We start from the raw sequence: 17,589 nt of genomic DNA, 5'->3' as shown, positions 1-17,589 counted from the left end.
ATTAATATTTCAGAACTTTCAACATCAGAACGTTTAGTACTAAAAGATTACTATATTTGGCCTCTTGTTGCATTTTGACTTTTATTATTACTATGTTTCTGATTAATATTATTTCTTTTAATGGAAGAGAAGAAATGCCCTCTATGTCAGGAAGCACAAAAATATTTAGGGATACATTTTCATACTGCTGTTATAAATATATGGATGTCCATAAAGACCCAATGATGTTCACATTTGGTTCTCCTGGGGAGACTTCATAAAAACAAAAAGTCTATGTAAAAACTGCAACAAAAGTTTGATGGTACTCTATTTACAGTCACTGTTCTTGACAGAAAAATATCTTCTCTACTGTAAAGGTCATTCTTTGATAAGGATTATTCTGCCAGAAACAGAAATACAAAACAGTATAACAGATCTGAACAGCTTTGAATCTGAAATAGATAGAACTAATAGAAATACAGCTATTCCTGGGAATTCTTACATTTCTTCTTTATTAAATTATCATGTAATGTGTTTATTACAACTCTGAGAACATTTTTACAGGAATATGTCACACCAATTTCACCTTCACTTTTTCTGAGGGGAACAAAAAAAAAAAAAGAAAAGAAAGGGAGGAAGAGGGAGGGAGGAAGAGGGAGGGCAGAAGAAGGAGGCTCTCCATATATCGTTTGAATGCAGACTTGAGGCTGACTATTGTGTGGTGACAGGCACACAGTGGTTACATGTACATGTTAAAACTGCGGGCAGATGCAAGCTCTCTGACCATACTTTAAGTCTACTGGTTGCAAACAGCTCTGAATGGGAAGCTGTGCAATCACCTTCGTTCCCCTGAGCTAACAAACCATGCAGAGGAGCAGGGTATAGATCCCTTCCAGGACAGTCATAGGCAACCGCACATGAATTCCTGGTTCATCTGAAAAGTCTGGTAAGAGAAAAACCTACAGCCAATACACCATGCCACCAACATTTTAAATGATTTATAGTTTGTATTATAGCAGGCATCATCTAAAACTACATGTACTGTACAGGCTCCCCCAAAGGCCTTACGCTCTAAGGAAAGTGAAATGTAGAAGTCAAGAGTCTGAACACTCTTAGCAGTGAAATGCTTTGACTCTGCTTAGAGAACAGAGGCACAGCAATGCTGTGGGTAGCTGCACTTCATAAGGTTACACCAATTAATAAAGCCCTTTCCTGAACTCTCTCCAGTAGCTCCATCTCCCTCTTGTACTGGGAAGCCCAGAAATGGACACAGCCCTGCAGCTGTGGCCTCGCCAGTGCTGAGAGCAAGGATCGCCTCCCCTGACCTGCTGGCAGCACTCCTGCTAAAGGAGCCACAAAGGCAAAGAGCTTTCCAGCCAGCTGCTGAGGCTGCTCCTCCCCAGGAAGGTACAGGACTTGGCACTTCCCCTTGTTGAACTTCACGAGGTTCCTTGTCAGCCCATTTCTCCAGTCTGTCCAGGTGCCTCTGGGTAGCAGCACAACCCTGTGGTCTATCAGCCACTTCTCCCACTTGCTGAGGTTGTATCCTGTCCCATCATAATTTTAGTTTTAACTATGTATCATTTGTTTTGGGAAAAGTTACATTTAGAAAATAATGGAAGAGACATGTGGCATGGGAGAAATTCACAAACAGACCTTCAAATAGACCTCTTAGCTAAGTATTTGATTTCTAACAAGAACAGAAGTCTCATTCACATACTTAATACAGGTCTCCAGTACCACCTAAGACTTCCCTAGGCTGTTCTGTCTGGTATCCAGCTTTCAGTGGAGGAGATGCAAGTCTCTTGTAGGTCTGATGCACACATGGGTGATCTTGGCCAAGTCAAATGCATTAGATGTACATGGTTAGGCACTAATAAAGGTCCCTAAGTGCTTTCTAAATGTTTGATATCAGCTTGCAAGGGTGCATTACATGCATTACAATGTGTGTAGTTCTACTGGTCATCATTACTACCAGAAAAGGCAAGTCTATCCCTGACATCAACAAATGGGAAGTAAACCTTATTAGTGGACCCCATAAATGCAAGTGAAGGGGTAGCCTTCATAGTGCAGCACTGCACTTCCAACAGTGATGTTTATCCATGGTATTTTTATTTATAATATCCAGCAGAAGAGCATCCATCTATCTAATCCCTCTCTGATAAATGGTCAGCTTCAGGTGCTTCAAAGGAATATATGTATGTGCTATAACAAAAAAGCTGTGCAACAAACTCTCTAGTAAGAAAAATGTCTTTCCATTTTTCTCCTTTAGGCGTTGCTTACGTCCTGAAAATTTGTGTTTGAGGCTTTTCTCCCCAGCTTGTCCGCTGCTCTCCCTATCCAGCTGGAGGATAACTTTCAATGAACCTACAGATTTTTTAATCACAATTAGATGGCTTAATGCATGTAGTACTTCAGTTGCAGCCATGCAGAAAATATAACTGATCTGATTAGTTTGACAGTTCCCACTTTTTAGCCATCTTGTCTTATTCCTTCTTAGTTAGAATATCTGCACTTTGATTATATCAGCTGCTCCTAGGAAGCAAAATTTTCTTCTTTGGTACCTGCAAAACCTCAGAGTGCAACACAAATTTTGTTTATCATGCATTATCAGCAGAATAATTTTTTTTTCAAAATGCAGGTATAATGCCTTTTATGGCTAAAGAGATATTAACTTATTTTTCCTTTTAAAAGTTACATTATTACAACTACTTACAGGTTAGTAATTTTTGAAGGCTTCATTATAGATGGTGGTTTCAAGTTTGGGACATTTTAATGGAAGATACTTATTGCTAGAACTAGCTTTGCAAATAACAGGATAGCAAAAATGTCATTTTTTGTACATTATTATTACAACTTAGCTTAGATGAATTACATCTGTGTTAAGCTACTACACATGAACTGCAGCCCTGCAAGGTTATACCTAACTTGTACGTACATCTAGTGCAAGTTATAAAAATTAAAACTAGTCCTTTATATTTCATAAACAATTGAATATTTCCATACTTCTGAAATTATTCAGTGTTCTGAGAGAGACACTGCACTGTGAGAATGCACTAAAGGGCTATAGGACCCTGAGAAGTTTAGCTTGCTTGTCACTACAAAGTGGTTTACCTAAGAGCACATGTGAAAGTGTCCTCTGATCCCTAGATGGGTCCTTTTCCCATTTTAAGAGGAAAACAAATTCCAAACTTCTTTGGGGATGAAAACTGAGGGAGGGATGACTACAGAATGGAGAATGAAGATAACATCGGGTCAGAGAAGGAGTGATGTCTGTAATAAAATGTAGTCCTAAACAAATCCTTAAATAGTAAAATGTGTGTTAGTGATTAAAATAAATGCACAAATAAGAGCATAACATGATGATTGAATTACAGACTGAATTTGGTAGTCAGTGTGTGGTGGGTTAACCCTGGTAGGCAGCTCAGCACCACATAACTGCTTGTTCACTCCCCCTCCCAGTGGGATAGGTGAGAGATTCAGAAGGGCAAAGCAAGAAAATTCATGGGTTGAGATAAAGACCCACAAGTGATGCTAAAGCAATCATTCACTCACTGGCAGACTGAAAGAATCATAGAATCATTTCAGTTGGAAGAGATCTTCAGGATCTTCAAGTTCAATCATAACCTAACCTAACTCTGGCACTAAACCATGTCCCTAAGAACCTCATATAAATGCCTTTTAAACACCTCCAGGGATGGTGACTCAACCACTTCCCTGGGCAGCCGGTTCCAGTGCTTCACAACCCTTTCCGGGAAGAAATGCTTCCTAACATCCAATCTGATCCACCCCTGGTGCAACTTGAGGCCATTTCCTCTTGGCCTATCACTTGCTACTTGGGAGAAGAGACCAACACCCTCCACGTTACAACCTCCTTTCAGGGAGTTGTAGACAGCAATGGTGTCCCCTCAGCCTCCTTTTCTCCAGGCTGAACAGCCCCAGTTCCCTCAGCCACTCCTCATCAGACTTGTGCTCCAGGCCCCTCACCAGCTTCGTTGTCCTTCTCTGAGCTCTCTCCAGCACCTCAATGACTTTCCTGTAGTGAGGGGCCCAAAACTGAACACAGGATTCAAGGTGGGGCCTCACCAGCACCGAGTACAGGGGGACAATCACTTCCCTAGTCCTGCTGGCCACACTCTTCCTGATACAAGGCAGGATGCTGTTGGCCTTTTTGGCCACCTGGTCACACTGCTGGCTCATGTTCAACCGGCTGTCAATCAACACCCCCAAGATCCCTTTCTGCCAGGCAGCTTTCCAGCCACTCTTCCCTGAGCCTGTAGCGCTGCCTGGGGTTGTTATGCCCAGCTGGTCCCCAAGCAATTTTTGAACAAACTTCCACCCCAATTTCATTGCTGAGAATGCCATTGTATGGCATGGAATATCGCTTTGGCCAGCTCGGGTCTGCTGTTCCAGCCATGTCCCCTGCCAGGCTCTTGCCCACCCCCAGCCTCCTGGCTGGGGTGCACAATGAAAAACACAGGTAGCCTTGACCCTGTGTAAGGGCTGTACAGCAATAGCTAAAATACTGCCGTGTTACCAACACTGTTTTGATCACCAGTCTAAAAGACAGCACCATATGGGATGCTGTGAAGAAAATTAACCCCATCCCAGCCAGACCTAGTACACAGCGAAAAAAACTTTATCAATTTATGGTAATCTATGTAATTTTACTTGCTGTCTTTGCTTCTCTGAAAAATCACATTTGTAACAAACAAAGTGAATTTTTTTTTGAAGTATTTTCCCTGAAAATAACCCTGCTTATGTCCTGAGGATTAAAGAGCCTTATTTCTACAGAAATACTTTGGATAAAAGTATTGCACCTGAAAGGCTCTTAAGTTGTGGGTTGCAAAGATGGCAGCTGTTTCTGAGGTGGAGTTGCATGTGCATATTCTAATACTGTTTTTGAAAAGCATTATCGAACAGGTAAGTGATATAGATGCTCCTGTCTCTGTTCCTACTAATTTTGAGAGGAGAATAGTCTGTCATGCTTCAAATCACTGATTTAAGCTCATCTTAAGATATATCTACTCTACCTTAAAAAGTAAACAGCCAATGTACATCAAACTCTTACTTCTCTACCTATTCACAGTTAGAGATCTGTGTAATGCTGACTAAATTTTTAACCTAGCTACTAATTTTTTTAAGTCCCAAGGCTTTCAGAATGTCTGGTCTTTATAAGCTTTCCATATGGATCCACAGAAATATTCACATGTATGCATTTTACTTAGTATGATGCCAATCATTTGAGATCCTCTGATAATTTTGCTATAGGGATGTTCATTTCCTACTTCCAAGAAAAAAATACTGTAATGTGCAAATAATCTGACAATTTTTGCTTGTTAATATAAGCCTTGCTGTCATCCCTGATTTTATAAATATGTTTCAATTCATCAAATGAATTTAAGTATCAACATTGCTGCAAATTAAATCTAAGAGTTAAAGTGGTCTGAAAGGGTATTCTTCTGGCATGACTGCATGCAGCTGCTTCCTTTAGTATGCATTCCTTCTGCGGCCAGTACAAATAGTAAGTGTTCACAAATCCTAAAATTGCGTGCCATTGTGATCTTGATATTATTGAAATAAAATCAGTCTTAAATTTCAGTATTCCCAATCCATTTTCTTTAAAGGAGCCATAGCCTACCTACTCTGAACTGAAGCCTTTCTTTTCAGCATTATTCATCCCTAATGCAAGACCATTTTGCCCACGTTAGGCAACTGCATCTCCTTCCTGACCACACAACTAATGCTGCCAAACTTCATCCTCACACTGAGCCATGACCTCAGTATCTCACCACATCTTTGCTCCACTGCCAGTGTAGCTGCTTCTCTCCTTTTCTGAGACAACGAAGACCAGGCTCTGAGAGCAGCTGCTCTGGGAATGTTTCTGTTACTTGTGCCTTTACTTTCATTCTTCCTCTGGAGTGAGTGAAAGTTATGCTTCCAAATGCTAAGAGCAGTTTTCAACCATGTATACAGATTTTAGAAATTTAGTACTAAGATTGTAAATCTTGGTATATCAAGGATTTGGAAGCAAAGCATAATCTCTCAGACAGAAGTCTGTAAATCTAGGGAACTCAAAAGGAGTCTTGCCATTAGATTTTCATTTCAACTCAGTTTAAAGATGATGTTCATGTCATTCCAGTGAGAGTAGCATCCTTTTTCCCCCTTGTCATTCTGACTGCATAAAGCCAGTAGTTTTCCTTTATGGAAGCTGATCTGTCTTCAATTAAAAAAAAAAATTACCTTCATGCTGGTTGCAAAATAATAAATAATAAATTTAACCCTGTAAAATATGTGTGAATTAGCAATTACCTAAATCCACTCCTACAGATGCCAGTAGTAAAATTCCCCAAGGAGCAGAGTTAGGCTGGCATGAAAGACTTGTGATGATTTCAAATTAAGCCTGTACTCTACATGCTAATAACGGAAGTCAGATAATAAAATACTAATAGCCAAGGAGCAACAGAAAGTTAAGGAACACATTTACAATGACAATAGTTTGTGATGTTAATAGATAAATTATGGAAGAAGTAAAAGCTATACATAATTAGTTTCAAATTAAAATGTACTTCAGGGGCAGTATTTTTCTTCTAAGAGAAAAAAAATATCAGAACACTGGCTTTATCTTTGGATTTGAGGGAGTAAGTGTGTATATGCAACAGTGGCTGACTACTTCTATTGGCACACATGGTGTAATTCCAGTGTCCCAGTCAACTGGAACAAAGATATTTATATTTTATATGGTTGGAGAAGTGGGATATCAGGAGCTCTCTAGTAGAAGTCCCCTGTAAAGAGTGGTAAAAGTATGAAAACTTAACAAAAAACAACAGAAGAGACTGGAGCAGCTGGAAAAGTTTTATGATGTTTGACCACTGAGATACATTCACTGAAGTCTCGAATAATTTGTTTCATTCATGCACCAGAGACATAGCTTTCTGACATGACTTTAAACTGGAAAACAACAAAGAAGCTGCTAGAAGCCCTGTGCCTGATGCTAGCACATGGGAGGAAGGCAGTGACATAACTAGGGATGCAGCACCGTACATAGGGATATCAGTGGAAGGACTCCAAAGGAAAGTTTTAAGATTAGGCAGAGAAGTAGTCTAGTTGATAATATTAAAACCTTGCTAGCAAGAGGACTGTGTCAGCTATAGCTAAATAATGAACTATCATTAGCAAGAATCAACTTGAACACTTGCAAACAAGCAATGAGACTGTGGGCAACAAAACACACTTGAACTAAGTGATGAGGATCTAAGACTAAATATTATAAGCATTAGGCAGACAGAGTAGCAACTACTCTTACTGGAGCACAAGGATACTTTAAGATAGATAATGCCTGGTAAAGGTTTAAGTATGGTGTTTAGGGATGTGATGTAGTACAAGGGAGTAAGGATCAGCGATGTAAAAAAAAATCTGTTTGGATTGAAAAGTTCTTCAAGAATTGAGGATAAAAGAGGCTGTACTGAGAGTTAAAAACTCATAGGATCAAATCTACCTGGACTAAGAACCCCTTGTTTTTTTTAATATTCATTCATCATTACAGAAAACCTTAATGTCACAGATAACTCCTGAAGAACGAATGCAACTAATAATCACAGCATTTGACTGATTCTCAGTCTAACAGCTGACAGATTTCTGCACAAATCCTTTCTGTGTGCTAGCAGCAAACATCTAGGGTAGATATACCAAGCATCAGGAGAAAAATCTTTGGAACCACTCCCTGGTCCAGTGAATTCTTTAGATTCAGGAAAATAACATAATGTTTGCATATCATGATGTCATGCATTTTTCTTTTAAATACATGTAAGACAAGTTACATTATATTTAACATGTATTCATCTCAAGAATAGCTGAATTTCCAAGTTCAATCCTTCATGTGCTTATGTACTCGCATGTGCACATATGGAAATACACAATTGGAACATGACTTGCTCTGCTTCCAATAGATAGTCTTTTAGCGAAATGACTAGATCATATGGTGGTGTAGAGCTTGCTTTTTTCGTTTAGATCAGTTGAAAAACTAGCATATCAAAACAGTAGCTTTGTTTCTTTTAAATTTTCAGCCTGCTTAACCATGTCAGCATCCCACGATCTTTTCTTTTTAAACAAAATTTTCAACTGCATTTCAAATTCCAGCTTTCATTTCCTAAATAAAAAGAGGCTTTATGTATTTATTACTCAATTAACAATCATCTGATCTTTCTTTGTTTTGTAGGAACCCAGTATTAAACTGCAACTAGATTTTTCCCTGGGGCACACATCAGCGAAAGATAAATTTGAAGTATAAAAGTTACCTGCTGACAAGAGTAACGAAAGCAGAACCATCAGCACATTCAAGGACTGTTGACCACAACTTGTCATCGTTGGCTTTCATTGGTCCATTAGAGAATTACCTGTTTGACAAGATGCAACATCATGGTTAAGTGTCTGTTTCATCACATTTTCATTGTTCAAACTTTTACTCACCCACAAAGCTTTGGTAAAAGTGAGATGGCTTCACACAATAAGAAAAAAAAAAAACCCACAACAAAACAAACCATAATTTTTCTGAACTTAGAAGTGAAATAAATTTTCCTTTCCGTGATTTCATTAAAATTCCTTTCTCATTTCACCATGAACGTACACAGCTATTTACATACTTTTCTCTAAGCCAGAGTAGAGATGAATCATATATAGTCTTTATCGGATATTCACACCTTCCCTGTAATCTACATTCAGCAAAACTGTGCTTGTATTACTGTCACAAGAATGGGCTGTTGTATTAAGCCTATAAGGACTCGAAGGATATAAACAATATAAAAATAAATGGTCTGCTTTGAAAGTCAATCTGTTTTACCCCATTAGAGGGTGCAGTGGTTCAGAAAGTGGGTCAAGCAACTGAGATGGTTGGAAACATTTCAAAAAAATGTTGTTTCATTAGAATCAGAGCATTTAATGGGATTATTATTTCTTGTTTTCCTAGAAATGAGGGTGAGATATGATGCAGTTTGGCTGGCACTCATCACAAAAAGGCTGTCCTAGTGTTTTGCAGAACAGGCCCACAACGGGATGAGTCCAAATGTATCTTATATCCATACGGACTCAAACGTCACCAGCTGCACATTCTACAGCTCTAGCAGAGGCTCTGTCCCAATGCAAGTGTCATCCACAACATCAGCAGGAATGTCCGGTACCCTATCCTGTTGTCGTTGCTAATGCAGACCAACACTGGACATATAAGGTCTTCAGCATCCTGAACTCACATTGACATTAGAGAATAACAAAGAGGTAATTTTTTGGTATGTACAACAACACTGGGAGCTTGGGCTATAAAACAGAAAGCCTAGGTGGTGCTCCTGAAAGCTGGTGGGGTGATTCTAATTCTTGGGTTGTTAAAATTGGAAGCAATTTGGAAAAAAGAAAGGAAAATGGCACTTTATGTCAAAAATTACACTGTTGTTTCTGACAGCTCAAGAGCAACATGATGCCAAACATTTATGAAATCAATGCTGTATCATATAAATACTAGATAGGTGTCTACTGTAACCTACCGAATCAAATTAAAATCCCAAAACAAGAGAGGGGGATTTTTCACTGACAAAAAATGGTGCGTCCAGTACAAGTAGATTCTCTAAGAAGTCATGCTAGCAAATGAAAAAAAACCAGATAACGAACACAAAAATCAGTGGTAAATTTTGTTCAAGAAATCATGACAGTTTATACTGTTATCTGCAAGCATGATTAACATCCAAGCCACTGTATTTGTAGGTTTAAAATAAGTCAGTTCTTCAGTCAGTTCTTCCAAAGGGAAAACAATTAGAAACCATAACACCATGAGGACAAAAACTGCAGAAAACTTGAATGCTAATTAAGAATATTTCTCTAAGTTCAATCCTGTTTGAAAAAGCCACCACCTTTTTTCAGAAGGAATATCGTATTAATTAAAACACCAAGCAGGCTTAATGTTAGAATTGTGTAAGAAGGAATAATATTGAATATAAACCAGAGGTTAAGAATGTAGGAGGTTAATCAAGAAAAACAGATAAAAAGGACAAGCTATTACCAATATTGTTAGGAATAAAAGGAATAAGATTTTCCTGAGTAAAACAAAGCTGCAGGATTTTTGATAGTGATTCATTACTAGAGGGAAATCTGGGTTTTAGTAACATTTAATTAAAAAAGAGATAAATAAGCACTTCTGTTGCATATCTGGGAAGAGACAGATGTTTGGTATTGCCAAGATTATTAAATATTTCCATATCAAGAATAATTTAGGATGACATTAATGAGTTGATAATAGGTTCATAATTTGATATTTGAAATTCTGTGTAATTTCTATCCAGTTATGTTAGAAGAGCTGACTGGGGGACATATATACCATTTTTTCAGTTTTCTGGAAAACCATGGCACCTTTAGAGGACCTAAAGAAACCTAAGGACATTTTTTAGAAGTAAATTAGATAATCCAGGTAATTACAAGATTGTGAGTGTGATGTTGATTTAGAAGAAATTAATGGAATGGTCAATACGAAATCCAATTAATAAATAATTTAGGAGAGTAATATAATTAATGCATATCATTGCGGGTTTATGGTAAATTTTATTTCTCTCAGTGTCGTTGTTGACAAAGGTAGCTTAAAGACAGTAATAATATAGTGGATTTCTGTAAAACAGTAGCATGCAATTTGACCAGGCAGTGAGAATGATGCAAAAAACCAGGATAGCATATCAGTTATGGAAGACTAACTCAGACCGGAAATAAGATGAGCTATTAGAGCTCAATCAGCTAGGTGAAAGAGATGGTCAGGAAAACAGGTGGCAAGCTAAAAGAAAGTGCCTAGGCCATACCAAATATTTCCTACTGCCAGGCCACAGAATAGAGGTGATGAAAACACAGTAATTAGCAGTGATCTAGCTGAATATTTTTTTAGAATCATAATTAGTCAAGACTGACAGGGCACTTTAAAATTAGAGAACTACACTTGAAAGAAAGAAGAAAGATACTCTTAGTTGTAGTTTTGTTTGTTTAAATAAAATCTGACTGCCTAGAAGCTAAGACATTAGTTTTTCTTCATAGTTGTGTAAATCAGCAATTAAAAGAGTAGTCTAATACACTGGTTTTAATTTTTAATGCACTATTCTAAGCTTATTTTTGGTCACTGTGGTGGGAAGGAGAATGTTCATCCTTTTCCATATCCTTTGAGATTCCTAGCTTCACATCACTTCCTCCCTTCTGCTAAAAATCACAAGTATCTCTGCAGCTACATCACAAAGTAGACTAAAGAAACAGTTGAGGAACTACAGTTTTTCACTCTGTATTTCAACATGGTTACTATAAAATAGAAGAAATGGTCCTTACTCATGTTTTTAAAGCACTTTGCTATCTTATTTTCAGAGTAAGGATTATGTTAGGATATTGCTTTCCATTACAGAAGATGCAAAAGTGAATGATTCAAGACAGCAACACCCAAAGGAAATGTGCTGTAATGTTATAAGCAAGGAGAACAGACCTTAATATGAGACAACAGGTGGGTGGATGTTTGTGTCTGCCAACAAAGAGCCTGCAATTGCATTGTAACTTCTAATCTCACCATCAGTACAGAAACTGAACTCATTTGCCTTTAACTTCCCTCCTCACCATGGACTTTAGGTGCAGCAACCAGATAGATATATCAGATCATTACAACAAATTTTGCTTTTTACTTACACACCATGATATTTTAGCTCTTACTCTGCTCCTACATACATTGCTTTGCTTATCATTATAGTTTTATCTAGCTGTCTTTTCTTGAAGGGAATCAGTGACTCATTGGAAAGAAACTCTGCCAAGAGAAATAACTATTTCATGTGGCAAGATTTTTGTGTAGAAATAATTTTCCCCTCACTCTGAAGGAAAAGAAAAGCCATGTTTAGAAGAGATGTTTGAAAAACATTGCACATTTTGCATTTTTTGGTTATTAGAAGGAACAAAAGAAGCTAGCAAGAGAATTCATTAAATACATCAGCACTGCCTCACAACTTAGCTCTCTGTATAGAATAACAGAAAATAAGACAATTCAAGAGATCATTTATTCCATCTTTCTATCACAGGATTAGGAACATCTAACCCATTCTTAGCAGAAGTTCACAGAATGTCCACCACCAGAGGGGTTTTCCAGCCTTCTCAGGCAATTCCCTTCCAGTGTTTCTCTCACTTCATGGCTAGGAAGGTTTTACGATATCTAACTTGCAGCTCCTTTGTTTTGATTCAAGCCCATCCTATAACCAGTGGAGCTGGAGAACAATTTACCTACAGATATACTGGTTACATCTCTCTTTGCATGAGTCTTTATTAACACATACAAAAAGTGCTACCATACCTTCACTTAGCTTTTTCTTAGGCTAATAACTTCCACTTCTTACAATCCTTCCTTAAAAAACATATTTAATATATCTCCTCTTAAATCTGTCTCTACACTTTGTGGCAAGGTTGTGCATGTAACTTTAGTGTTGCTTTAGTTTCAGTTGCTTGTATTTTCTTACTGCCCAGAAGGTCCTAGTAGATACCCCAGTAGCTGCCGACTCTTCTAAGGTAAATAAAATTACAGCATTAAAAAAGTGCAGAGAGCCACAGAGCTTGTGCTAATTCTCACTGTTAATCAAAAGATACATAGGGGTATCGCTGTTATATCAAGACAGGTACATCTGCATACAGACATAACTATACAGGTAAAAACATACCACCACATGTGACCTAATTAAGGATGACTCCCTCTTTTCACACTAACGTCCAGCAGGCCTTCCAGTCTTAGTACCAGTGACCTGGCCCTGGCAAATCATGCCACAGCAGCAGTTGCTGTGATGGGATGGCCTCCACTTTTTCCTCCATTCTCTTGGGACACGGTTATCTTCCAGTTATCATTAAATGATACCTAGAAAAGCTCTGATTTACAGAATCTCTTATTTCCCAGTCTCCTCGTGGAAAACACCCTCACCGACCCCAGATACATAATAGCTTTGCTGCACTTCTTACGTTGTTGGAACAAGGAGGATCACCAGCAGGGATGCGGCCTCCTCTCAAACTGTTCACTCATTTGTAGACAGCACACAACACTGGTTGCATTATGGCACCAGCGAGGGAATGAATAATGTGGCTGAGACAATTGTTAAGAAAGCTGTTTAAAATTAGATGGAAAAGAGAAGGCTGTGATCCAAACCTAACTGATAGTCCAGCTTTGTTCACTTCTCATGTTAAAATAGGCTTAAAAATGCATCTAGTATGAGTTCATGAATGCTGTTACAATGAAATTATAGTCTTATTACAAAGGCAGCAGTGTAACTGGCATGAAAGCAAACCTGATTACGAAGAAAACATGTGGTTTCACACTGCAATAACCTCAAGAAAGTGTTTACAAAAAATGGATTCTAGTTTTCAGTTGACAGTTGTCTTATTTGAAATGAGTGAAACAACCTATGAAAAGGAACTGCTGGTAGAAAACCTTTTGGATTATAGTGCAGCATTAACTTTACTGAGTGTCTCCTCCCTAAAAACATCTTATTACACACATGCTTGAAGTTAAGCCTGTGTGAGTCTCTACACAACTGCAGATAAAGCATTGCAGTCAGGGTTTTGGTATCGCTAAAGACTAGAAAATTTACATAACACTTAGTAATTAACTCCTTTCCTCTTATTTTATAAAATTGAAAATATTAACTACTTTGTTTTATTTCACCCCACCCATGCTTGTTATTTCCCTTAGCTATTCCCAAATAGTTATGAAGAAACAACATGCACGAGTTCTAAAAAATAAAGCAACTGAGTACAGCCTGAAGACCATCTTCTGAACTTCAAGCAGTCTATAGCTGTTATTAATAGAACAAGGCCAAGAAACCTGTACATGCTACATCTGTCAACTGTTAAAGTCACTCATTCGTCTCCTGCCTCTTTTACCCCTTTCCCTTTTCACCAACACATTTAGTCAGCCATTGTGACCTGTCCTACACCTACATGACAAGAGAGACATCATCCGTGTGCGAGTTGGAAATGGATTTTAGCAATTCCTACCCTGACTAGGGAGTACACTGCACAGTAGAATTTGACACAGAAGTCAAAAAATTCTTGTATTATAAGAAAATTAATTTTAGAGAATCAGTGGTACATTCAGACCTTTAAACCACAAAATGTAACGAGTGAGAATCTTCCCTAAGATAGCACAGAATCTTTATTAACAGCCAAATTCCTCACTGTCTCCATAGCAAAACTGAAGGTGTTGCTATAACACAGCCGTAGGGCAAATAAACTTTAGCTAATCAATTTCTTGGCGCAATTATTTCCATATTTGCATTTGGTAAGGTAAATATTTGATTTTCTGGATTTATTGCTGATAACGGTCAGGAAATTTTAGATTGTTGTCTGTCCTACAACTGGCCCTTCACTGTATACATTCAATCTCACTTTGGGAAAAAATACCTAAATTACTTTGTGGAAACAGTCAGCTATGTAAAAATAACAGTTATAGTTGTGATGATTTACTGACACTGATAACTAACTTCAGCTACAAGTTAGCAGCAACTTTCTCACTTTTCATAAGCAAAAGTCCTTCTGCAGCCAAGAGCCGCAATCTTTCCTAAAGCTCTGAACAACACTTAGTTTTGTTAAGAGACTGAAATATTCATATAATCTCATTTGTAGGTACTATATCAGCATGAGGGTAGGCAGCTGACAAAGATTTGTTGGAGTCATCTAGATATCTTTTTTTTAATGAACTAAACTCTCGTTTGCAGACAACACCAAATTGGCAGGGAGTGTTGATCTGCTGGAGAGTAGGAAGGCCATCCAGAGGCATCTGGACCGGCTGGATCGTTGGGCCGAGGCCAATTGTATGTGGTTTAAAAGGCCAAATGCCGGGTCCCGCACTTGGGTCATAAGCCCAGGCAGCACTACAGGCTCAAGCAAGAGTGGCTGGAAAGCTGCCTGGCAGAGAGGGATCTGGGGGTGTTGGTTGACAGCCGGCTGAACATGAGCCAGCAGTGTGCCCAAAGACACCAACAGCATCCTGCCTTGGATCAGGAAGAGTGTGGCCAGCAGGACTAGGGAAGCGATTGTCCCCCTGTACTCGGTGCTGGTGAGGCCCCACCTTGAATCCTGTGTTCAGTTTTGGGCCCCTCACTACAGGAAAGACATTGAGGTGCTGGAGAGAGCTCAGAGGAGGGCGAGGAAGCTGGTGAGGGGCCTGGAGCACAAGTCTGATGAGGAGCAGCTGAAGGAACTGGGGCTGTTTAGCCTGGAGAAAAGGAGGCTGAGGGGAGACCTCATTGCTGTCTACAACTCCCTGGAAGGAGGTTGTAACATGGAGGGTGTTGGTCTCTTCTCCCAAGTAGCAAGTGATAGGACAAGAGGAAATAGCCTCAAGTTGCACCAGGGGAGGATCAGATTGGATATTAGGAAAAAATTCTTCACAGGTTGTGAAGCACTGGAACAGGCTGCCCAGGGAAGTGGTTGAGTCACCATCCCTGGAGGTGTTTAAAAGGCGTATAGATGAGGTTTTTAGGGACACAGTTTAGTGCCAGATTTAGGTTGCGGTTGGACTTGATGATCTCTAGGTTCTCTTCCAACCAGCTTCTAAGATTAGCCAGTTGTATGAGCTGAAACTAGTGCTTCATAAATGAAGTAATAAATAAATCTAGGAAGATGAAAGTATCAAACCTGATCTATCCATGGAGCAAAGTAATCTGAAACAACTGAATTTTGACTCTGGACTTATGAATGCTCTTGGTCTCCCACGAGGCAGGACTGATAAGGGAACATACACAGTTTTGAAATAATTTCCTAAAAGAGCTTGAGAGCAGGACAGGATTAATTTTAAAGTGATTATAAATCTTGATTGTTAATCAACTTATTTCAGCTTTTAAGAAATGCAGATCACTTCTTTAGGGAAACTTGAGCTTGTGGTTTTGAGCTACTTTCAGTACAGAAGCAGAGCAAATGTACTTTAATTTCAAATATTACAATTTTTAAAGTCTTGAATAATGTAAATTCTACTAGTTTATTTGAAACAGTTTGTCCATGTAATTTTAAAGATGTTATTGAGAAATAAAAAGTTATGAAGGTAAGATTAGAGGTTTTATAACAGGCATGTTTTAAAAGTCTCCCAAATTTGCCTGACAAACAAATATTGCTCAACTCTATATTAAAGCACAGCTCTAAAACCTGAGAATACGTATATCTATAAATATGGCAGTAAACCTCACTAGTGTATTTTCATTATCCATTTGAGATAAATATAATACATCGACAGTTTATTTAGTGAAAAATAAGTGAGTAAATTTTTTGTTTCACCAATATGTTGTCAGCTGTATTTATACAGAAATTAAGAACTACCTATAGTCTCTATGGGAACACTTTTGATACATTTTCCTTTTAAAATGGCCTTTTCTGAAAAATAAGCCTTCCTATGAAAAGTCTGTTGACATTTAAATTGCATTTCATTCTCGTATTCTTGAACATCATTAATCATTATCTATACCTAAACAGATTGGTAACAGTTTCAAAAATTATTTTGCTCAAAAGTGAAAAAATATGAGAAGTTAAGCAAAAGTTAAAGTGGACTTGTAAAAAGGATTAAACATGTCAAATTCAAAGGATTTCAGAATTCCCATGTATACTTTTTTCCTCTTTCCATCAACTTTAGAAAGGATGTTTCCTTTTACAAATATGAATTACTACTCCATTCCTTTACAATCTAATTAAACATTTCAAGCTCCTGTATGGGTACAAAGTTGTACTTTAACTCTGGCTATCTCCTCGGCATCAATCTTTGAACAGTTATTACCTTAGCGATGCCCTGTCTTACAGTACAGGAGCCAGTACTTTCTAAAAAGCTCCAAAATGTTTTTCTGGACAGCAAGTATTGAAATGATAACTTCTGTTCCTGTTGAAAAATGTCACCAGGCTATTTGACACATTTTAAAACCAGTACACATTGCAATGGGAAAACCAGCTAATTTTGTTGGCACAGTTAACAGAGTCAGGAAAGGGTGTAAGCCCTGATTAATAGAGCAGTGCTGGAAGAAGCTGCCAGTTGTGGTTAAACTAGTAAAAATGTTATTTTTTTTCCTCATGAGGATCATTTTACTATGCCAACACAATGTGTACCTTATCTGACATAGATGGGTCTGTACTACAAGTGTTTTGGCAGTATTATTTCAACTTTCCTAAGGAAAACATCTCGATGTGCACTGCGAGCCTGTTCTAAATGTGAACAGAAAGCATATCAGTTGTCCTAGTGCAGACCTATGTGTGTAGGCTCATCTACCCTGTGAAGAAATATAGGTTGCTTTCAGTATTTAAGTTCATCTAGGACCAGCTCGGCTGTCTTTATACTACAGAGCAGTGTTGATATACCCTTAGTGCTGACAGCAACAAGGCTTATGAGAAATACAATGGACCAGGTAGTCACCTGGGGTGACCTGGCAAAATTCTGCACTTGGATTATTACTGTGTCCATGTGTGTGGTGGTGCTTCTGAGATGAGTTGGCTCTTGTATGATTTTGTTCAAAGGGCAAGACTTTTTGACTTTTGAAATCTGAAACTAGCCATCAGCATTCCCTTAAGAGACAAATAACTCTTTGGATTGCAGTAAACATTTTG

The 17,589-nt window shown here is 38.3% G+C and overlaps 1 protein-coding gene across 9 annotated transcripts in view; it reads right to left on the bottom strand.

The window, feature by feature from the left end:
- Positions 1 to 17,589, bottom strand: part of SHISAL1 (shisa like 1) — an 83,799-nt gene that overhangs the window by 37,104 nt on the left and 29,106 nt on the right. For all 9 annotated transcript variants that reach the window (XM_065638544.1, XM_065638555.1, XM_065638534.1 and 6 more), the window contains exon 2: positions 8,277 to 8,375. In XM_065638544.1, coding sequence (XP_065494616.1) covers positions 8,277 to 8,343 — 67 coding nt within the window. In that variant the 5' untranslated portion in view covers positions 8,344 to 8,375. The remainder of the gene's footprint in view (positions 1 to 8,276; positions 8,376 to 17,589) is intronic.

Source organism: Caloenas nicobarica, chromosome 1, assembly GCF_036013445.1.
Source record: "Caloenas nicobarica isolate bCalNic1 chromosome 1, bCalNic1.hap1, whole genome shotgun sequence".
Classification (NCBI taxonomy): Eukaryota; Metazoa; Chordata; class Aves; order Columbiformes; family Columbidae; genus Caloenas; species Caloenas nicobarica.
Note: the sequence above shows the minus strand (reverse complement) of the source record. Positions and strands in the feature narration are given on the sequence as shown.